The sequence below is a fragment of the Dermacentor albipictus genome, chromosome 1 (assembly GCF_038994185.2).
Source record: "Dermacentor albipictus isolate Rhodes 1998 colony chromosome 1, USDA_Dalb.pri_finalv2, whole genome shotgun sequence".
Lineage (NCBI taxonomy): Eukaryota > Metazoa > Arthropoda > Arachnida > Ixodida > Ixodidae > Dermacentor > Dermacentor albipictus.
This window is the reverse complement of record NC_091821.1, coordinates 334,306,503-334,329,944: the sequence shown is the minus strand read 5'-3', so window position 1 is coordinate 334,329,944 and position 23,442 is coordinate 334,306,503. Positions and strand designations below refer to the sequence as shown.

Here is a 23,442-nt window from a genome sequence, read left to right as displayed (position 1 = left end):
TCCTTCACTCACTGGTTATGGATAAACTAACCATAAATGTCTGAAATTTACTTAATTTGATTTGTAGGTTCTGGAGATTGCACTGAAAACAAACCAACATGGTAGGACAATCCCTTGCGTGTATTCTAAACATTACAGAGCAATAAAATAACTACGGTATCTATATTATGTGGACTCAGCCATGCAACATTTCATCATAATAATAATTCAATCCCTGGCTCAAAGCATATGCACAACTAATTAATTGGCTCTAAGCATCATGAGGCACGAAGAAAACTACACTTTTGCTATTGCCTACTGAATGCGCCACACTGAATATTACACCAAACATGCTAGTGCCTTCAACAGAGTGGTCATCTGTATCGGTACACTGCACTTAGAAGCAAATTGGAGCCACTTTATATAAGCACAGCGCAATGTTTATGGTTTATTCCTTGCTACAACTGGACAGAAATGGTAAAAACAAGTTGCGCAGACAAATGTGCACACCATGGCCAAAGCACTGGTGGAAGAGCCATTTGACCGTCTGGCGCAGGTCTTAGCACAGGCAAAGGTCTGCTTTGGTGCAACAAGCACCTTTAGCGCAGTGTTCAACAGGCATATATATACCAGATATTGTCTCACTTTTAACAGAAATATTCAATGAATATAGTGGAGCTGGCTTTATGCACAACAACAAGGAATATATGCTAAAAATGAGTAAACTAGTTTCATTATATTCAATAAAACGGCTCTCCCTGTGCGTATGTCGTGGTATAAATCTGCTCCTTGACTTGCCTTTATATTTGACTTGCAAGAGATGCTGCATCTTTGAAGCACTTCAAGTGAGCAAGAAAAATTAAGTTAGCTGAACTAGGGCATGTCAACAAGACCAGGTTACTCTTAATGTGCACTATTTCTCCTGCATAACTTTGCTATGAGCCATGAGAAAACTGATTAAATTACAGTAAAACCTCGTTAATTTGGCCCCCGTTAATTCGGAAATTCGGTTAATTCGGACGCGCCGTCTGCTCACTTCAAACATGTACACAATCCTATGGAACGAAACTCCTGTTAATTCGGACAGTTCTTGGAGCTTAGAGGTGCGCGAGGCATATAGGATCAGGTGGCACTAGGGGGTGTTCAAATCACACCGCCAGCGATGGCGTCTCCAATTAGCATGCGCCGATCTCAAGGCCCATGCTTGCATGCGCTGGGAGTGCCAAAAGGCCGGAAATACCTCAAGGCCGCCACGTTTATTTTATTGCTACATAATAGACAAATCTACGTCTGAAAAAACACGGCAGTAATGATGTGCTTGTGGCTTTGCAGTTGCTTTTGGCACTTCGCACTACCTCTGCATCACTCTGGTTATCGGCATGGTAGTTATCAGTCTATGGTAGCAACCCTAATCTATACATACATGTTTTTTCTTTGTATTGCTGTCCACCATTTCCGACATTGTCTTTTGCTTGTGCAGTTGTGTGGTTGCAGAGTTGTGCAGTTTTTTTTTTGTTGTCGTTTTTATCGTGTTTATCGGTTTGCGTCAGGTGCATGTGCAAGGACAGTGGAACTTTTTTGTCTGTGTGTGTTAAATTTTGTTTCACGCTTTTCTTTTGCCATTTATACTTTGTTTTTTCTTGACATTGTGCGTGTACCCGCCGCTTCATTGCCATGCCTAACCGCACCGCGCAATCAGCGCCACCATGTGCTCTCGTGTCCCACCGAAGCGGGCAAAGGATTTGGCAGCGAAAGTAGAAATATTGAAAGCCATGAAGGCAGAGTTGCCTCGGCAGGTCATAATGAATAAATTCAACGTGAAGAGAAGTGCGCTCAGCACGTAGTATGTGAAAAATGAAGCGGAGATTCTTCAGGCGTACGACAGCGACAAGTTTGCTGACAACAGGAAGAAACTGCGAATGGCAGCGTACCCGAAACTTGAAGCGCTGTTAAGATGGATTGCCGATTCACGCGATGCAAAGCTGCCTTTGAGTGCCCCCCTTCAGTATTTGAAAGGCTGATACAGAAGACAAGTGCTTGAGCACATGTTGCTCTGTATGGAGGCAAAGAAAAAATATGATGTAACTCTGCTCACTGCACATGGTAGCAAATGTGCACACAGTGGCGCATGTGTGAAGCCACACGCCGCTTGCAGTAATTGCGAACTGCTCCCAACACAGCGGCTTTGTCTGTGATGGTGATTCTTTGGAAGACGGGGATGCGGATGTTAACCAAAATGCCGAGGAAGATGGCAGTCGCTTCGACAGACTTCTGCCTCCGGACGTTCCGCTGGACGAATACATCCACATTGATAGTGACGTTGCCGTTCGCCTCAACGACGATGAGATACTGGACGTACTAGGCGACAAAGAGCCCGACTCTGATAGCGAAAATGCACCCGTCATGGATGCGTGTGAAGTGCCGTGCCGTACTGGTAACGAGGCTGATGACGCCCTAAAGTTTTGGAGGACATCTGTGTCAATTCTCCCGACAGTCTGCGCGGACTACACCACCTACAAGAACTAAACTTGTGCTTTCTGCGCAAATTTCTCATGCGCAACAAGCAACAGTAACCAGTTATGTTGATGTTTTAGGCATTTCTTGAGTTGTTATTGCCGAAACCTCGTTAATTTGACATTCAGTTAATTCGAACATTTTCTCCGGTCCCGTGAAATCCGAATTAACGGAGTTTTACTGTACAACCCCAGAATGTGCTCTTCAAATCCTGCAGGGTTACAAAGAAGGTTTCTAATTATAAGCAAATTAGACTTCAGCAGTTGAGTACATATGTAGATACCTTTAAAGTGGCACTGCCAACAATTCTGTTAAGCAATGTACGACTGGACTTTATCTGCGACTTTGTTTTGATCTGACATCATTCTTGAGCAAGCTCCATGTCACGCTGGTACAAGGAACACAGAAATGCAGCACAAATGGTGCAAGCCCAATCACCCTACAGTGGCAGTATATTGGAACATCCGGTGAAGAGAAATATAACAAAAGCATGAAAACAGTGAATGGAGAACTGATGGCATCGGCTCTACCTATGGCTATGGTTGTTGTGCTGAGTTCCAGGAAGACAATGACGGTGGCAGTGCCATGCCTTAGGCTTTGGTTTAAGCTTTACAGTAAAAGCTCATTAAACCGTACCTGCTAAAACGGTAGTTCCACTTTAAAAGTAGTAAAGTCATATCCCCGACTCAGCGGCCACTGAACATAATGTGTTTTGTATCCACGTAAACCGTACCAGCTTATTGCGTACGTAGCGGTTAGCACGTAGTGTTTCCACTTTTCGTCACGCAAACACGGTGGTGAGTTGTCTCCATCGGGCGGCCCGGCAGAACAATTAGCCTCAGAGATTGGAACAATGGCCTCGAAGCGCCCTGTGCGTGAAGCCACAACAAGATCAACATCATTTCGGCAGCGTGCCAGAGAGCGTTGTGGCGTCGTGCAAGCAAGGATTCGCGTCATTGCCGAAGCTCAGATAAAGATGCCAGGTGCTCAGCATAGAAGAAAAATTACACATCATTCATGCTATCGAACGCGAAACGAAGCCGGCGCTGGCATGCGACAGGGATCTGCTATTGACTACGGTGTGTGGCATTTGGAATGCGAAGAAGCTGCACAGAAGCTCTGCTGCTACCGCGAAGAGATGTCGGCTGCGAGGTTCGACTTTTCACCACTGTTGCCTCTATTGTTGCTGAAGTGTCGGCTAGCAACAGTGACGAGGACGACACGGAAAGCGACAGCACGGGTGATTCAGGCCCGACAGTGGCAGAAGCTGCACGTTACGTCAGCCTCATGAATGCAATCATAGCGGCGAGAACAGCACCCCGCAATGACAAAGACGCCCCGCGACTTCTGCAGTGCTACCTCGCGCGTCCACGAAGATTACGTAACGACAACAAGGAATCTGCCACGCGAGTATTAGCCGAGAAGAGGGGGCTGGCTGAAAAGCTGCCTCGCAGCTTCAGTAAGTTTGAGGCCACTGTAGCTGCTAGGCCGCCACGGCATCAAACGAAAATAACACTTGTCGCGTGAAGTGAATAAATACTGCATGCTTTTTTTCTCTTTCATCGCTCCGTCTCAGAGTTCCGTTTTTGACAGGTAAGTGGTCGATCTCATGCTATTTCGGTTAAACAGTATTACCATTTAGCACATACTGTTTCCGAGCTCCGGCCAACTACGGTTCAATGAGGTTTCACTGTACTATTGAAGCAGCATCAATGGAAGAAGGCGTTAGTTCTTATGATTCCTTTGGAGCAGACATGACACAATTTTATGCCAAAATGCCATTTTAAAGCAGGATGGCACAAATAACTGCCTTTCGCGCAATTTGGTGCAGCCATTCCATCACTGCCAGATGAGTTATGTTGAGAAAAGCAGCCAGAGCTAAACACGAGAAAATGGCAAGCAAGACAAATGTGCTATAGAATTATCTTAGTCTGAAATTTTTGGACTTTCACATTTATTCCAACTTCTCCATGACACTGCCACCTACCCACAGAAACAACGCAAAACAACTATATGTGCAGATGCTGCTCGGAGCTCCGCTTAATTGAAAATTATACCCATGTGTGACTCTGCAAACATACCGGCCTTGGTGAAAGCCATCACCATGTGGACTTGGCAATGGTTAGGCCTAATGACAAAGGCAGAGGATGTCATCAGGAGCTTGCCATGAATATATCCGTGCTAGTGCACCTCTTTGGCAATTAAGCACGTGGCCATATCAACAGGATATACTGACGACAGTAGTAGCAAAGTTCAGGTTGAAATGTGGCTCCCTCTTTTTTTGATGTGCCCCCCCTCTCTTTTTTTTGAGGAAACTGGACCGAAAATAGCCTGCGCAGTGTGATTGGACACAAAACTAAAACTACCTTCGCGAAATTTGTATGCTTTAACGTATAACACGAATGTATCGCGGCGAAGCTGACTTCAGCTGGCTGTGGTGAAGCTGGCTTCAGGAAACCAGGCGGCTGGGCAGCCTAAACGTCAGGCGCGTATTAGATTTCCATGTTCAGGAAATTTAATGTCATTGATGCATTATTTTCTACTTGCGATACATAGAAAGTGAGTGTGCATTTCATCCAGGGGCGAATTAGAATAGGGGAAATACTAATGTGAATTAAATGAGCGGTGTGTTCTGGTATATCTTCTGCATCTTGTTATTGCAATACCAACTATAAGGACACTCCAAACCAATTTTTGCCATTGTAGTCGCAGTCAGGTACCAAATATATTTTGGTATATGTATGCTATATGGCATGCGGTCTATGTGGGTTATATTGCCACGCCATTCTATCATTAAAGTTGCTCATAGCAGGTCTTACATTCTTGGCAAAATTATTCCTCGGTATATTGAGAATGGCAGCCTACAAAAACGTCATAAACTAGAACACTGACAATGCAGGCCTTTTATCTAAAATACTCGTAGACTTAAGTATTCAACCTGAAAATGATGGAATTTTATTGGTGTGGCTGTGCGCTACATCCAGGATCGGAACAGGAAAGAGGTTTGAACAGAACGAATATGGAAAAGTGGTGGTAAAGTCACTAAGAAAGACGTTGGCTTTAATTAATAAACATACATGATACTGTCTGATGGCAGGATTCAAACAGAGGACCCCTAGCACAACAGCTCGCTTTTACTTAGCTTATGTTTACTTCAATTCATACTGCCACTATAGCTATGAGCCGTACTCTTCATGTATTATTTTAACATGTTGCTATCGCAATCACTGCTTTGTCCTTATGGCAAAACTGTCATACTTCCTTAATTCGACCTGCCGGATAGATTGAGCAATGCTGTCAGACCCATCAGGATCGAATTAATGGAAGCTGACTAATTGCCGACAGGCCACCACATTTGTGCCTGTTTTGTTAGACCTACTTGCAAATTTATTTCCCACCACATCAGCATGCATGTTTAAAGTGTATACAGTAGAATCTCGGTGATACGATCACGCCCGATACAAAATTCGGGATGACAGAAATTTTTAAAAAGTCCTGACACAAGCCCACTAACTTACAATGTGCTAAGTTTTGAATGTGGCGAATCGCTCTTAACGTTGCAGCAGATGATACGAAAAATTGAGCTGGTGCACCGGTAGCATTCCTGCTGAGAAGGCATATTACATCAGCCACACAGGCTTCAGCAAACACACAGCAATGAAAGAAACTCTGAAATAACCAGGGAGATCTTGAAATGTTGGCCTCAGAACATGCAAAGTGCACAGCTCGCTACCGCCAAAATGTGCGCGAAACACTCGTGCCAGTGATTCAAATTCAAGTCAGCCAATAGGATCACTCCCTGTGTGCTATATGAATGCAGTAACGAATCGCAATGCTGCTTTTCCCTCTTGGTGCTTCCTTTTCTTGCTTTTCTGCACGGAGAAATACAGCGCTATGGCTATCTGTGTTTATGGCGGTGCCAAGATAGCAGCACTGCACCAATGGAAAGCTGCACTCACGTGATCAGCGGTGCAATAGCACCTCCCTAAGCCCAAATTTCTCTAATTTAGCTGTGTATTTCTTCCAAATATTTCGCAACATAAAGGAAAGTCTTTGAATTGGAGGCGATAAAACAAAAGTAGCTATTTTGAGCAAGTTGACCACTGTACCGCCGCATCCTCAATTAATTTACAAATTGTTTAAATGTTTTTGGGTGATTCGAATTTTTACACCATCTCGAGTGGTTTGTGTCGTCGAGATACTACTGTATTGGATATAACAAACATGTTTTCATGCCAGCCGAACATCTTCACCAAGAATACCGTTTGAATTGGATGTTGCATTAACAGTTGTGCAAAATTGCATGAATCGTTCCAGTAGATTCGTTCAGTCTAGAAACTACATAGACAATGTGCCTATGTTTGAACTGCCTCGTTGCTTGCAGTTTTGATAGTGTTTCTACCCTGTGGTTGTATATAAGCTTTCATATGTAACCTGAAACTGCACTGGAGGCAACGACTGCTGATGTCCGAAATAGGTGAATGCACACAAGGTCATGGGTAAAAGGTAATGCCAGCTCACTTCTTTGCTGCATCAATTTTTATCCGCAATAGTTCTTGCTTGCGTTGCTGCTCCATCTCACTGCTGCCGCTGCTGTCATGCCTCTTGCGGGTGGACTCCTCTAAAGTGGATCCCTTCAGGGTGCCCTGTTTGTAGAGAAGCATTTATGAACCAAAGCCCAGCTAAAGATGGGAGTCCCAGTTCATGAAAGCTCAAGGTACTGGGACACAACAGGCCCAAAGTTTGGCAGTAAGTGTGAGACAGTCAAGAGGAGGCAAGGAGATTTGCAAGTCAACAGGAAAGTCAAGCACTTAAGATGACAAGGTATTCCTCGTGTCACAGTTGCTACCTTACAAATGAAATTAAACCAAGCAGTCAGAAATGCAAAACTGCGGTACTTTCAGCATACATAGCCGAACTTCATTCAGACTGCTCCGAGCAAGTTCTGGGGCTTCCTTAACAGTAAAATGCAAATCAGTCGACTAGATTGTGCATGACGGAAATCTTATAATTGAGAAAGAAGACATTGCGGAATGGTTTAACAGGTACTTTAACAGTATTTTTTTTTTAGCTCTTCAGATCACCCTTTTTCTGATCGCATCACACACAATTATGAATATGATATAGTTTCATTGCCTCGCGTTTTTTCGCTTTTAAATATAAAAACAAGATTGACTCGTGGGCCAGACAATATACCCAATGCTTTTTTTCACAGATACGCTGAAATGTTATCCCACTCTTTAGTTTTGATATTTCACGCACCTTTGTCTTCAGCCGTGCTTCCTAGAGACTGGCTTACTGTCCGTGTTATGCCAGTACTAAAAAAAAGGGGCGATTCCACACTAATAGCAAACTATCGTTCCATATCACTTATCTCCTCTTGTTGTAAACATTTAGAGCATAAGTAAATAAATGAAGTTCTGGGAGACAAAGGCATTCTGTAAACCCTGCAGCATGCTCTCCAAAAGGGCTTTTTCACTGTAACACAATCAACTACTGTTTTTAATGATTTCGCTAGCATACTGAACCAATCTTGACAAATTGATGCCATATTTTTCGATTTCAAGAAACACCATTTAACCTTGTTACACACTCAAAGCTCATAAAAAAAATTGAACTATTCAATTTACCCATGTATATAATAAATTGGACTGCTGCTCGACTTACTAACTGCACGCAATTTGTTGTTATTGATACTTACTCTACTATTGAACTTCCCGTAACTTCTGGCGTGCCTGAGGGTAGTGTTTTAGGATCGTTATTATTCAACATATTTATTATTGGCATTGTTGACACCATTATTCTGCCTGTAAAAATTAAATTGTTTGCCAACGACCGTTTACTCTTTACTGAAATTATCTGCCTTCCAAGATGAAATCGCATTAAATTCCAACCTTCAAAACAATCAGTCTTGGTGCACTCATTGGAATAAGGAGCTTAACATCAGCAGGGGTGGGACTGCCCAAAGTCATTTTGGAGCAATATTAAGGCAAATAAAGTTGCATTTTGGAGCAGTTTTGAGCAGGCCAATCTGAATTTTAGAGGAATAATGCAATATGGCAGTGCACTTTGAAACCATGACAAAACAGAATAAACTAACATGAGTGCTGTTCTGCAACTATCTTAAGCAACGATACTGAAACCACCTACAAATCATATTGACCGCAAAAAAGACTGGGACATAGGAAGAAAACACATAAACAGCACACGCGGTAGCTGTACGAGATATATGCTTCAGAAGAACTTCAGTTTGGCCTAGTTGGTATTTACTGCAAATCATACTGTTTTTGCGGTCACCGTAGTCAACTGCTTAGTCGATGATACCGATGGTGCTAATGCGGCCGTTGTGTGTGATGCTGACGATTACGATGTGGCTGTAGATTTCGCGGTGCCGGTTTCGCAAAAACCATTATTGCGCGAACAGAGACCACTTTTCGGGAGATATAAGACAGTGATCGTACAATCAGAAAGTTCAGTAAAAATCGGGAGTCTCCTGGGCAAATCGGGAGGGTTGGCAGGTATGCTAGTTCGCTCGCAGCGCCCTCAGCTTACTTTTTGTTGTTTTGCACCTCAGGGAGCACCGTGCCGCCCCGACCACTCAACTGTATTATAGTACACTTCAAATACAGCTGCCTAGGCTGTTTTATCAGAAGAGACGACAGCAGTGACAGCAGCAGTGACAACAGCCGGCAGTGGTGGCGCGTGCGCCAGCCACTTGTCGGAAGTGCCAAAAAGTCCAGTGTTATAAGCACGAAAATTACAAGCAACTATGTGGGAGGCGCCGTTGCGAAGTGTGCTGAATATGAACAGCTGCACTCTTTTTTGGAGAATGAATCTGCTCGCTGTTGGTGGCCACTGCCGAAGCACAAATGCCGAAGACGTTCTGGCGCAGCGTGGTGCAAGAATTTGTGTTTGTATCAAAATGGCGCAATTGGTGCACGAGTCCCACCACTGCATAAGCAAAACAGTCTTCATGAAAGTTACTAGAAAAATGAAGCTATCATCTGCTTACAGCCTTGCATCACAGCCACTTAGAGGTTAGTGAATACAAATATCTAGCTTTTACATTAACCAATGACCTCCACTAGAACTCCTACATTTATTACTTATGCGACTGCTTTCCAGAAACTTCGCCTTCTCAGACACAAATTAAAACATGCTCCCGCTGAAACTTGTCTAATTGCTCATACACCCCTCGTCCGTCCTAAACTGGAATTTGGAGCTATTAAATGGGATCCTAGAACTAAATCTAACATTGGTGCTCTAGAAATGATTCAGTGCCAAGCAGTAAGGTTTATCTTTTCAAAATATTGCTCAACTGACTCCCCAAGAAAACTAATAATTGAACATAATATTCGAACGTTGCAATTAAAGAGGAGAATTCACAAACTTAAATTTCTTCTTTTTACTTAATAAAGGCAACCGAACAAGGCATCATCACTCTGCGTCACTAACACATTACAGTGCCAGAAATAATGTTTTCAAGTATTCTTTCTTCCCTCGCACAATAGCAGAGTGGAACAGTCTCCCCTGTGAACAAATAACCAGCACTTACTCAAATGAACATATAGCTAATTAAATTGGCTGAGTTCATGTTTAATTAGCCTGCTGTGGAACCTGCTACTAATTCAGTATGACTTCTACTTTTACACTACTGAAGCTGTGTTGCACAAAATGATTTTGTTGTATTGCTTGTAGCATTTTATTTTATTTATTTTCGAACATGGTGTGGCAATATTTTGTGCTGTACTTCGATTCTACATGTACTGCTTTATTGTGTATGTAATTAACCTCCTGCTTGGTCCTTTCAAGGCCTGCAGTATGTATTTAATAAATAAATAAAAAAATTGGAGGCTTATCAAGGTTAAGCCCAGTGGATGCTTCGCATCCACTGGGCTTAACCTTAGTGTATCCTTAGCGTTTGGAGGCATCTTGACCGCATACACGCCCGGCGCAAAGACGCTGGCGCGGTTGCGGGCACAGAGACTGACGCAACGGCGGGCGCGCGCTGCTTCATCCCTGGCGTGACGTCACATATCACGTGATGCAGCGATGGTGGCTCCGCCGCTGCGTCGCGCGCGACGACGCGAACCGAAGCGTGGAGGCCTCCGCCGGGCGACGTCCGACGGCGCGATATGAGGCCCCATCTGCAGCCGGTGTGACGTCATCACGTGACGTCACATCATGTGATCTCACTTCAGGGTCAATGGTGGCCATCGCCGGGAGGCGACCGACAGCACGATATGAGGCCCCATCTGCAGCCGGTGTGACGTCATGTCACGTGACCTACTTGAAGGTCACTTGAAGGTCAATGGTGGCCACCGCCGGGAGGCGACTGACGGCGCGATATGAGGCCCCATTTGCAGCCTGTGTGACGTCATGTCACGTGACCCCACTTCAGGGTCAATGGTGGCCACCGCCGGGTTAATATGCTTCGCAAAAAATTATCCCACGCAAGTATTGTCAAATCTGAATTTCAAGGCGATACAAATTTTGAAAATGTATCCGGCGTTCTTTCAACAAGACTTGCTCTATGGTGTTCCAATGGATAATGTGAATTCCAGAGCCACCACAAGACATCTTAGAGTAAGAAAAGCATGGCAGCAGCATACAGTTGCGAAGTCAGCGTATGTAATCTTGACCTTTCATGATTCTGGCAGAAGCTTTCACACTTGAAACGTGCTCACTGTGGCATGCAGCGAGTGCTGGCAATGTAGGCGAAGAAACAAGTGTAACGTTTTATGCTTTTTGGAAGTGCCTGCCCAGCGACATTCAGGGAATAAAGGTCCAGGAAGGCATCAAAGGCTTCAATCTAAAGTTATCACAAATTGAGAAGAATGTCCGAAATTACCTTTATTTTGGTGCTGTGATTGTGGCTTTTTAATGATCATATAGATTTCAAATGATATGAATACTTTGAGATCCCAAGAAATTTGTATCAGATTTTAATGCATCATATTTGTAGTGGTGCCCGTTCGACACAAACACAGCTGTTTAGGCTATCATAATGGCAGCCCATGCATCAGGGCTTGTAGAAAAGTGACTAAAGTCAAATATTTAAAGGGACACTAAAGGTAAATATTAAGTCAAGCTAAAGTGATAGATTAGTGCTCAAATATCTATAAGCTGTCGATATTATCGCGAACAGAGCCTTAATAATCGAGAAATTGAGGTAAATGCAGTACATGATAATAGACTCCCCCGGGACATTCAAGTAGGTACTTGCCCGATGATGACAGCACTCCTCAGGTAAAAGGTACCACTGAACTACTTGTTGCAAAAAACATCATTGTATTGTATTATAAGACGAAATAAAGTGCTACTTGTCCAATTCCATTTCATTTCTAGAAAAAAGAAATGATTGAAATCACCCTTGAAAACGACCCGGGCGGTTGAAGGGTTTCGTTTTCGCTCGACTCTACGGCGCCCATATGTTCACGTTTCAGATGTTTCGTTATTGCGTAGTGCTGCGCTTCTTGTTGGCTCGCGAAACTCGCACAAACTGCAAGTAGCAGAGAAGTAAACTTCCATGTGATGTCCCAGGATGCCCGAATGGTCTACGCCACTTGACCAAAAAGCAGCTGCAGCGGCGACTCCACCGCTCAGCCTTGGCTCGGTACCGCACCGCCGTCAGTCGGGTGCTGTTTTACTCAGCAATGGCAGCAGATGGTGGTGATGCTGTATGCAATGTCACCACTCCCCCGGTTGGGTGGCAGGAGATTTGAACTCCAGTAAAGGTATTCGGACCCTTCAGTAGTACTTTTCTCGTAAACTAAGTCTTTTTTTGGCACAAAACAAACATTGCGAGGTTTCTGGAATGATATTTAAACAGTTTGGGTTGACTGAGTATTAACCTTTAGTGTCCTTCTAAACAGAATAGAATGCAAGTCTAGCTGGAATTCCTCAAGAACTTCAGGCACAGTGCGGCACACAAGTAAGCGTCAGACACAGTTGCATGCATTGCTTCAGCTGTTCGGCGAAGTACAGAAGTTTCTGATAAATAAACTGCATGGACACAAATGTATTCACTGTAGCAATGCTAGTAACTGTCACATTGTTGCAGTGACAAAGAAAAGTTTCATTACCATAAAGCATTTCACTTCCATTCCATCTCTAAAAAACTAAACTATCCGTCAACCTTGAACAACCCTAGCTTTAATAGAATGTCTTCTCAGGACAGTAGAAAACAGGAGGTGGCATGACATTTACGAGAAGATCAAGAATGCTTACCTGTCGTGCTTCACTTGTGATAAATGGTCGTGCCACCTTTGAAGGCGTGACCTGCTTTGGTGTGACAGGAGCGAACCTGGAGGAGGAGGACGGGGTAGCCGAAATTTTTCGGACAGCGCTGAGCTTATGTCCCGGACAGTCCTTTCCGAGTGTCTTGGCAGAACCTAGAACACCGCTGAGCTGGTGTTCAGAGGAGCAAAGCAGTATTCAATTTCCAAATCGGAAAGCAGCTACAGACATCAGTAAGCAATAGAATTTTAGTTAGAACACTGTTTCAACTCGTGCACTGAAAATGTGTTTGGCAATAAGGAAGCTAGAGCTTTAGCGCTATACATACATATATATATACCTTCCGATTATGAGGCACACTGTAGTGGAGGACTCCGGAAATTTTGACCACCTAGGGTCCTTTAATGTGCACCTAGATCTAAGTACATGGGTGTTTTTTCATTTCGCCCCCATCGAAATGCAGCCGCCGTGGCCGGGATTCAATCCCGCTCATTAATAGCCGAGATAGAAATATTTCAGAGCTGCGAACCCATGATTTCAGCAGGTGGGCTCGACTGCATAGTGAGACTCGCTCTTCACTTGCCCTGTCTAGCCTTTGCGACCGAAATTCCTTCCCTGCATTTTCTTGAGCCGGACCTCAAGGATCGCGTGACACATACATTACAGGTCCTACTTCACCTTTATTTTTTCTCCTCGCCGTTTTTTTTCCTGAAGCTTTGCGTTTCCGCTGAAGGCGTCACGCGCGAGCTGTTGTCTGATTCGCAGAGCGCATGATTTTGCACGCTGCGCACAAGGAAACATGACTAGCGGTATAATTCAGTGCTTCACGAATACTGAGGCAGAACAAGCGGATCGCAGAGCATGATCACGCACTGGAACATGGTAGAAAATGGCCTAGTTTCAGTACTTACGAACGTGACTGCACGACCGCGGGAAGAAGCGGACGAAGCGGAAGTACATACATCTTACTTTGGTGTGAAGTAAAGCAAAAAACATGCAGACATTCCGCTTGTGTGTTTCATTATTTCACTAAACTTCAATTCGTCAATTCAAGCAACTGATCACACAAATAACAGATATTGTCTTGAATAATTCTTGAAGTCACGTGTCACCACGAGCGATGTCACACTGCAGACACGACTACATAGGCGCAGGGGCACGACTACATCACCGTCTGGCTTGGAGCGCGGTGGCCGCGAGGCGAAGTAAAAACAATGTTCGGTTTGAAATTTTCGATTTTTCCGTGGGGTGTAACAATGTAATACCTTGAAGACACAATCGTTATCACGCAATGTATGCCTTGTGCTTGTCAGCACAAAATGGCCAGACCTGGTGAGGGGCCCTTTAAGAGCAAAAAAGTTTGGTTTCTACAGCAATGCTTTGTTCTACAACAAAGATACAAGCATACTATATCAGGCATTGGCAAGCTGAAGCAACTTGAGCTGAATTATTGAACACCTCAAACAATGCTGGATAGCTTGGCTGTTCTTTAATAAGGGTTTGACTGGTACAACATCCAATGGTTTTAACCCTTTGAAGGCTTTCACCGTACATGTACGGCGGCGGTTTTCTGTCCCGCAAGGTCTTTGCCGTTTGGGTACGGTTTCGAACCTCCGTTTGAAATTTCGCGCCATAATGACGATCCGCGCTTACTGGGAGGTGCTGCCACCTCTCAGGTGTTACAAGAAGCGTTTGAAATTTGCGCTACCTTCTTGGGGAGATAAACAGAACTGATTTCTAGCTTGAGCGCGTCACGCAGACTGCGGCGACACCCCCTTTGCGGTTTCGGTTTCACCGCGTGATCGCAACGGAGGCGCGCGAAACGTCATTTTTCTCTTTGTCGGCACTCTCTCGCAGGGGCGGTGGAACTTGATTTCTATCTTGATTGGCGCTGCTCTTAGCTTATCACGTCCATTCGCAAAGTTTTCTCGCTCTCAGCGGCAACGCGCTTTCGCGGTTTCGGTTCCACTGCGTGATCGCAACGGAGGCGCGTGAAACGCGATTTTTCCAGGGTGTCTACCAAGTTGACATTTCCAAATTCCCTGATTTTTCCAGGTTTTCCCTGAGCACCTTTGAAAAATTCCCTGAATGAGCCAGAACTTTGTTTTATGTCAAGACAGGCTGACACCATGTTGCCCGATGCTGTCACTTTCTAGTAAGCATGTTGAAGCAAAAAAGCGACAATCCAATTTGAATAGTATGAAGTAATATCTATTTTATTTAAAAACAAAACAGCAGGAAGGTGTTAGTAAAATGCACAGCGAAAGAAATGGTAAAATCCATTCCAAATTGAGTCGAACATTTTCAAATACGAATGAAAAGGAGATGCATACATAAGCAAATATTGTTGAATACGAGCTATTTCTATCAACTGATAGCAAGTTCATCGATATGAGGCCTGAACTTTGTGACAACTAAAATTTGTTCTCAGCAGCTGGGAAATCAACCTCAACTGTCCTGACATACTCTCAGCCCGTACCCAATATTTCAGTGTTCGGTTTCACTGCTTTAAAGAGTTTATTTTGGTATGGACGAGGGACACCTGCATCTCGGTGTCAGCCAACACTATTTTTTAAGCTCAAGCTCCTTCTAAGAGGCGGCGGCACGCTTCCTTTCCCGGTAATTTCTCAGTGCGTCGGTCCTTTCGGTTCTCATCCTCCTTCTGCCACCCTTTCACCCCATGGATCATTCGAAGCATCCTCTTGGTCAGTTGTACAGTCAACGTCCCATTTTTTGGACTCGCTAGGAGCCGCCAAAACATCCGAAAAATCTGGCTGTCCGAAAAATAAATAAATAAAAATGAATGCATGTCTTTAACTGCCTTTAAGGGCTTAAATTGCCACAAGCACGTCCAAAAAAACTTTTAAAGCCTGTCAGTACACTTATTAGGCATATCGGTGCTCACACTTTGACATGAGACGGGGGTGCACGCGTGTATAATTAAGGAATACATACTGTGTCCCATGACAATTGCCCCTTCACATGCTTGTTATGCTTCACCGCCTAGCAATACTCTACCGAGGCGAAACTAACTTTCGGTGACTGGCATTACGCAACGCGCTGTGCTTTGCGAGCTTCGAAGCCAATCGCGAGGATTATAAAGGCAGAGTCGGTGCCATTGCTGACAGTGGCAAATTCTTTCAATGAAAAACACGGCACCTCACGGCAAGAAGCTTAATAGCGCACGTAGAAGCAGCTAGGCTTAACGTTGCCACGGTAGTGGCTACGGCTGCCAGCGGATCTGCGTGCGAGAGTGCCGGTTCGAGGCGGCGAGAATATCAAAATGGCGGCGGCGGTGGCTTCGATTATATCCATTTCAGACCTGCAGTCGGGGCAATATACATTGACTATATGGAGTACATGGTGGTGCCGCAAAGTCATGCGAATTATCGGGCATGTCCGAAAAATCAGGCGTCTGGAAAATGGGTCGTTAACTACTCTGGCAATACATCCTTCCGATGACACGGCGTCAATGACGATTCTTTGCGATTCCTCTGTTACTAGAGCTAGCATTAACGAGACTTTCGTTCCCTTTCATTAAAGTTACAGGTAATTTTTCCTGATAGAAGCACAAATTCCCCGAGTTTTCCCCGAGTATTTTCAGATTATTCAAATTCCCCAAGAATTCCAGGTTTTCCCGGTCGGTAGACACCCTGTTTTCTCTTTGTCAGCAGGCTCTCGCAGGGGCGGCGGAAGTTGATTTCTATCTTGATAGGCGCTGCTCTTAGTTTGTTTATCACCGCCGCGCACGAGGTATTGTCGCTGTCTGCAGCAATGCGCTTACGCAAGAAGGTGCCTCAGACCTCGGCCCAAGGCAGCCGCATGCAGAGAAGATGTCATGTGCGTGCCAACACAACTCGTCACTCCAAGAGAACATACATGCATTTTAGGTGTGCAGACTGTGATAAGGCGCTGTGCGTAGAACCGTGTTTTAAGGAGTACCACATTTTGAAATACTACTGAATATATTGCAGTTCTACGTGATGCCGACACCAAAATACTGTTCCTAATTTTTTTTTTTTTACTAGTTATTCCCGACTTTGTACATTTTGTACATTCAAGATCCGCAATAAAGTAATTTGACCACCTGGGAAAGTTTTTTTCAAAATAATTCAACCCTCAAAGGGTTAACAAGCATTTTCCATAGCTGCTCATGGTGCTGAGACAAAAGCATGCCTACAATATCATCAATAGTTTCAGCGATCATTTCAGCTAATTCGAAGTGTTCGATTTCATTGAATTTTGCAACATCATTCTAACCTGCACCTACAAGATTAATGTATGAATTCAGTTCATAAATGTGGCGCTCTTTGGCCATACCTAGCCGTTGCGCCACTAAACAACACACATTCATACATTCAGTTCACAAATGGACGATATGCAAAAGTCCATAAGCAGGTTTTCCCACAGAGCTAACTTTCCTTAACCAAGATGGCAATGTTCTTGCTACTAGCATTGTTCAGTAAAGTGGAAAGCTGGGCGAGCTGGTGACTAATCATCATACCGTGCGAGTGAAGCAGCACACTGACCAGGACAAAGCGAGAGACAGCGACTGTCATGCATACTTGTGTCTCTCCGCTTTGTCCTGCTCAATGCACTGCTTCAACTACACGGTATGATGATCAGCTTGTTAAAACTGAGAAATGTGTTTTGATACCCTGGCTGGTGTGGGGAACAAACGGTGGCAAGAATGGTGTCACTGACTCGCATGTTGATACTGCAATTACAATTTAGCCCGATTCCTACCATTTTGGTTACGTCTAAAAAGGTGCTGCGAGAAGTGGATTTGCAGCTTTAGCATATTGTCATCTACTCAGCCATTAATTTACAAATAAACACCTGCTTTCCTGGTCCTTGAAAAATCAGTGGTAGAGAAGACAAGCATTTGCTTGTTGAAGATACTTTGGGAGAAAAAAAAAAAACAAGGTTTTGGGGCACAAATTTAGTTCTTTTTGAGCACGGTGTCCTGGAATCAGACATTATAAATGCAGTATGCTCAACCTGTTGAAGGAACAAAAAAAGAAAAGGAGAAGGTAGTACAGTAAACCTTTTGCTTTGAAGTGCAACACTTTTGTTCATTCTGATAAGCTAAGTCACCTAATACAGAAAGCTTCGGTTGCTTTCACTTCGAGCTTTCAAAGAGAACATAATGAAGTTCAATCATTCGGGTAGAACAAATGTGAAAACAAATACTCCTAAAGGTTAACCCTCTGTGCCAAGGACAAGACTCACTCATTCAGGCATTTTCTCTAAAATATGCCAGTGAGAAGTAACACTCGTCCAGGGATCTTCTTTCATCTACTGACAGCCACATATAAATGGCAATTGTTTCATCATTGTGGTGTGAGCGCTGCGCTATTATATGTTACCAGTTTCCCAGAAGGCTGATCTTTACAGGCGCCATTGACAGAAATGAAATATAAGTCTGGCTCCATTGCATTAAAAATGGTGGCGCAAAGTGATGATGGCCACCTTTCTCAATGCCACAATTGTGGTGTTTCTGGACATTTCCTTATCTCAAAAACAACATTTTAAGCTGGAAAGCTCTAATGAGCCTTGTTTGGAACTTCAGCTTAGTATTGACGATGGTAAGAATAATTCTTCAGAGCCTCTGGTGACTTCTCTTGCAAACATGTGACTCGGCAAAAACGCTTTGCCACCAGCGCCTCTGCGATTTCTTTTTCTCTCCGTGCCAGCAATAAAGCATCGCATCCCGAACAACAAAAAAGTATGCCCAACTTCTGTTCCAAGAAATATATTGTGCTTCATATAGACTGTTTTTATGGCTTTGCCTATCTGAAACTCAAGCACATAAAATAATTGACAGTAAGCTGCTGATATTGCAATAATGACATCAGTTCACAATAAATCGGCCATAAAAAAATTCAGGACGTACTGGTGATTTTCTGAAAAAAATTCCAACCAAAGTTATCTCTCGATGACTATCAACAGTAATGCGATAAGCATTCAAGCAATGTTGCGATGCACTATATTGATGAAGATACGTTTATTTAGAATTTGTAGTAGTCATCCCGAGACTTTCATTGCTTTGACTGTATACAGTATATGCAACATACGCTGTACGTTATCGCTGTATGTTATATAATATCACTATCAAGTTTCCTTCACTTAGTGTGTTATTTAGGTGGTCTACAAGGGCACGCTCATCGCAATGCACATATTCTGTGAGCAATGCCAAGAGCAGTTGAAATGCTGCCACTTTAGGATAATGTGCAGCGTTGTACAATCAGAGGAAGAATGTTTTTCTTTTTACAAGTTATTTAGGAGGTTCAATTTTCTGAATCCTAGAAAAATAATGGCAAGCATCAGAGCACTGAAAACAATTTACTATTATACTTGTTTCTAGAAACCCTTTTCAATTTTGGCACCCAGGAGGCAATATGAAACCCTGGCTCACTTTGTCGTTGCAATAACCGCAGCTGTTACTCACGAGCACAGAGAGAGAGAGAGAAAAAAAAACGTGCAGCACTTGTATATTTGTAGGAGCAATGTCGTCACACTTAGTCTTACTGCTAGGCAAAACCAGCAAACATTGCTTTGTGACCTGACGTTACAAAAACGTTGACGATGTTAGAGCAGTGTTTAAAGATACATTTCAGTATCAAATTAGAATGTTTTCTAACCTTTGTACGTGTCAAGTCTGATCCTTTTACATGCGAGGAGGACAATGTGTTTCTGCAACTTTGAAAATACTGTACTTACACAGTTCTAGCACATCCCTAATACTGTATAACAAGGAATAAATTTTTGCATGCTTAAAATTAAAATAAATAAATGTAAGCCTGAATGTAACATGTGCCAAATTTATAATAGGAAAATATAGCATGCCCTCCACTTCCAGGATCATAAAAAAAATGAGATGTGCAGAACCTATCGTCACAGAAGGAAAACTATATTTTAAAAGAACTTTTTATAAGAGAAGTGGTGTGCTGCCATCGCCATTTAATCTTCATTGGCCACAGATACCTAAGCACACAAGGGCAGTACTCTCGAGCAATCACTTTCCCAGACACTGCTATCACTTTCAAGAGATTTTATGGGACTCTGCATAAGACTTGTTAAAGTATGCGATGGAAAGCTCTCTTGGCACTGTGCACAGGTAGCAGCTTGGTACAATGCCAGAAACAATGGCCGCCCTATATGTGATTCTTGTTTTGAATCCAACTGTAATGTGCAAGCAACTTTTTAACCCATTTTTTTCTGAAGAAAGGTGCCTGTTAGATTTGTGTTAATATGTTATGTGTCAGCACTCTATTAAAATTTAGACGACTTTGTTTGCTCGGCTCCATGTGGCTGCACTGTCTGATACTTACCTTTTTCACATGTGCCCCAGCGTGAGAGGTTTGAGGGAGGAGACGAGCGCGCTTCGGTGTGGTAGGCGACTCCACCCATTCCTCATCGTCAGAGGCAGATTCTGCTGCCGATGACACCTCATACGAGCAACCGGCTGCCTGAATGCCAGCAGGTGTTCCCTTTGAGCTTTTCTCCGAGACTGCGATGAGTGCTGCAGCAGCAGAAGCTGACGCCCTTGTAATGCGCCTTTCTTTCGCGGCCCCGGCTCCAGGTACGATGGGAGCCGAGTTCTTTGCACCTGGGGAAGCCGCTGGCGATGTGGCAGCAAGCTTCGCTTCAGCGTCATGTTTTGAGGCGGGAGAGCTGGAACGCAATGATGAGGATTGTCCATTGCACTCTGACGGAGACACACTAGACAACCTCCTGACAGGGATCTCTTTGACAGGGAGACACAATGGTGTGACATCCACACATGTGATAGCAGGCGTTTCCTCTTCGCTACTATGCTTTGATGCAGTTTTAGATGGTGGAGGCACGACTGGTGTACTCAGACTTGCTCGAGTCACAGGCTTCTCTTCAGTAATGGGTTCCGATGAAGCATGCATCTGTGTGGTAGATGAAGGAGCACAGAGACCCACTTCTCCCGTAACAGCTGCAGCACTAGCTTGGTTTCTTGCTACATTGCTGCTTTTGGGGGGCCCGGAAGCATGCAAGGGGGAAATGGGCTCCTTTGATTCAAAGGCCCTTGCCTTCTCCTGTACACTGCACTTGGTATATGGCGAGAAGAGCTGCTTGGATGGTGTAGCCACACGATTAGCAGGCGAGTAGAGCAAAGCACGTGATATGCCCGCTGCACGGGGTGGGGTCGCTTGAGCTGAATTGGCCAGAAGGGCCTTTGCCTGAGCCCGTGTCTGTCTTGTGCTTCGCAATGGCTGCAGACAGAAGGAACACAGAGCACAGTTTAAGATGGGTTAGTGGAAGTCATTTCGGTAAAAAGAGTAGAGGACAGAAAGGACACTGCAAAAAATCTGCGTTGCACATTTTTAACTTGTTGCACAGTTTGCACAGACGGCTCAGCAGTCACATCACTTTGCCATAAGTTACTATACAAATCGGCATACTGGTGTCAAGACAATGTTTTTGAAATGTTCTGCCTACCACACTAAACCAATCATGTTTAATTTGCAGCTTTAAGAGGCAGCGCTATAGTGCTACAATGATGCATTAAGCTACAGACATGGCTAAGCAACACTGATGTTGCAAGCATGACAAGTTAATAAAGGGGAGTAGAACCAAAATTGAATATATGGTAACTGAACAATGTAGTTCATTTAAGGGAGAGGGGGAAAAAAAGAGAAACGTGGCACAGTACATGGCAAGTCTAGATTAGGTCATGCACAATTTAGAGCGTCTGCCCTAATCTGTTGGATCTGCCACAGAATATGTGTATCTATCGTAACACACATATTAAAAGATTGCTCAAAAGAATACTGACATTTCAGACGCGCAATTTTTTATTTTTTCGCTAGGGGAACGTCCAAGCCCTTTAAAGTTTAGAAAAACTACTGTCAAGTGCTATAATACCCTAATGATTTACTATGTTTGTTCTTACGAACCACTTACAGTACTCGGCACACAACCCATGACATGATACAGTGGTTCGCTCTATATCCATGATTGCAGCAGCCACCACATACGAGTACAGCCTGGAGAAACACGGGCACAGCACTCTTGTTTATCATTATTACTATAATTTTTTTTTTAGTGAGCAACGTCACCACACCTGGTCTTAGTGCTATACGATAACAGCAAATTTTGCTATGTGTCACGGTGTCACAATAATCTCAATGATGCCCAGACAGGCATTGAGAGACAACTTCAGTCAAATTAAGATATCTCTTGTTTCTCAAGTTTCACACTTAATGAGAAGAGAATATGAGTAGCTGTCTTTTTCTTTTCATTCGTTACGACCATATATAAGCAAAAAGACCATGAAGCCAGAGAAGGCAATTATAACTTATTAAATAAAATGTAGAAATAATGAGGAAAAGCGAAATAAAAGTAAACAAAAAGACAACTTGACACAAGTGGAAGCCAGACCCACATCCTCTGCATCATGTGTGTGGTGCTTTACCAATTAAGCTGCTGTGATGGCCATTCTCCCATCCAATTTCTAGGGCTTTATACATGTGTAAACATTATCCCTAGGATTGTTAGCCAGTGCCCATATCACAGCCATGACAGTGAATGCGGAACATTCTTGGAACCCCAAGCATTGTGTAGTACATGGGCATAAGATAAGCACACAACTGGAAAATATTCCTGTGCATGCTACCTCAGAGAATCTAGGCTGTCAAAGTCAATGCCCTTGCTATGCGACAAGTTTCTGAGCAGCTAAAACATTACAGCTGTTTGCAACTATAGAAGCAAACAATGAAGCCAGGGAAAACATGTGGGAAGTTAACTACTACTAATTAAACCGCAGAAATAATGAGCAATTAAGGAAATCGAAGTGGACGATAAGACAACTTGCCACAGGTGGAAGCCAAATCGCTCATTTTCACATTATGCATGTGGTGCTTTACCAACTAAGCTATCACAGCGACTAAGTGCCATACTTCAGCATGCAAGAAGGGCATGGTAACATTTCTACAACTGAAAAGATGTGTTGCAGTGAACTTGCATTAATTCAAGCCTGATGGGACTGACAAAGTTGACTGAATTATCCGGTGGGTCGAATTAAACAAGATGCAGGAAAATAAACCTGCCAAAACACACCACTGACTCAATTTGCAGTAGTTGCCCTATTTTAACATACCCCCGAATTAAATGCATGGCCACTTTCTGTGTGTCCAAAGCAGAAAATTAATGCAGAGATGACATAAAACTCCCCAAAAGGTAGAACTCTAATGCACATCCAATTTTTAGCAAGAAAAATAAGCAACGGTCTAATGTGTTACACATGGGTGGCTGACTTTCCTAGAGTAAGCTTCGCCGCAATACATCCTTGTTGTGCTGTAAAGCCATACGACATGTCCTATTGCACCGCGGAGACAATTTTCTTGAAAAAAGGCACACGTTAGGGTTGGCTAAATACCGTGATCAGACATTGTGAGTTATGGCTATCGCGAAAAGCATGCGTTAGAATTGACTAAATACCATGATCAGACATTGTGAGTTATGGTTATTGCTTGAAAAGCCTCCTACAGCAAGCTGAAAATAGGTGCTTTCAGCAGGAGATTATGTGTCTTCAATGCATTCACTGTCCAAGCTTCGTTGAGACAGATGCTGCGATTAAAGGGGTCACCACAGGGGCCAGGCACATGTGTGCTGACTGGTCAAATCTGAATTCTCTGGCAAAGGCCAATTTTAGGATCAAAATAAAGAAAGCTTGGG

The 23,442-nt window shown here is 43.6% G+C and overlaps 1 protein-coding gene across 1 annotated transcript in view; it reads right to left on the bottom strand.

Moving 5' to 3' along the window:
• The window catches only part of LOC135915058 (inner centromere protein B-like), a 57,464-nt gene that overhangs the window by 29,277 nt on the left and 4,745 nt on the right, over positions 1-23,442 (bottom strand). Inside the window, exons 5-7 of the mRNA XM_065448041.1 lie at positions 20,067-20,978; positions 12,724-12,903; positions 7,015-7,139 (exon numbers count right to left, since the gene is read on the bottom strand). Of these exons, the coding sequence (XP_065304113.1) occupies positions 7,015-7,139; positions 12,724-12,903; positions 20,067-20,978 (1,217 nt within the window). The remainder of the gene's footprint in view (positions 1-7,014; positions 7,140-12,723; positions 12,904-20,066; positions 20,979-23,442) is intronic.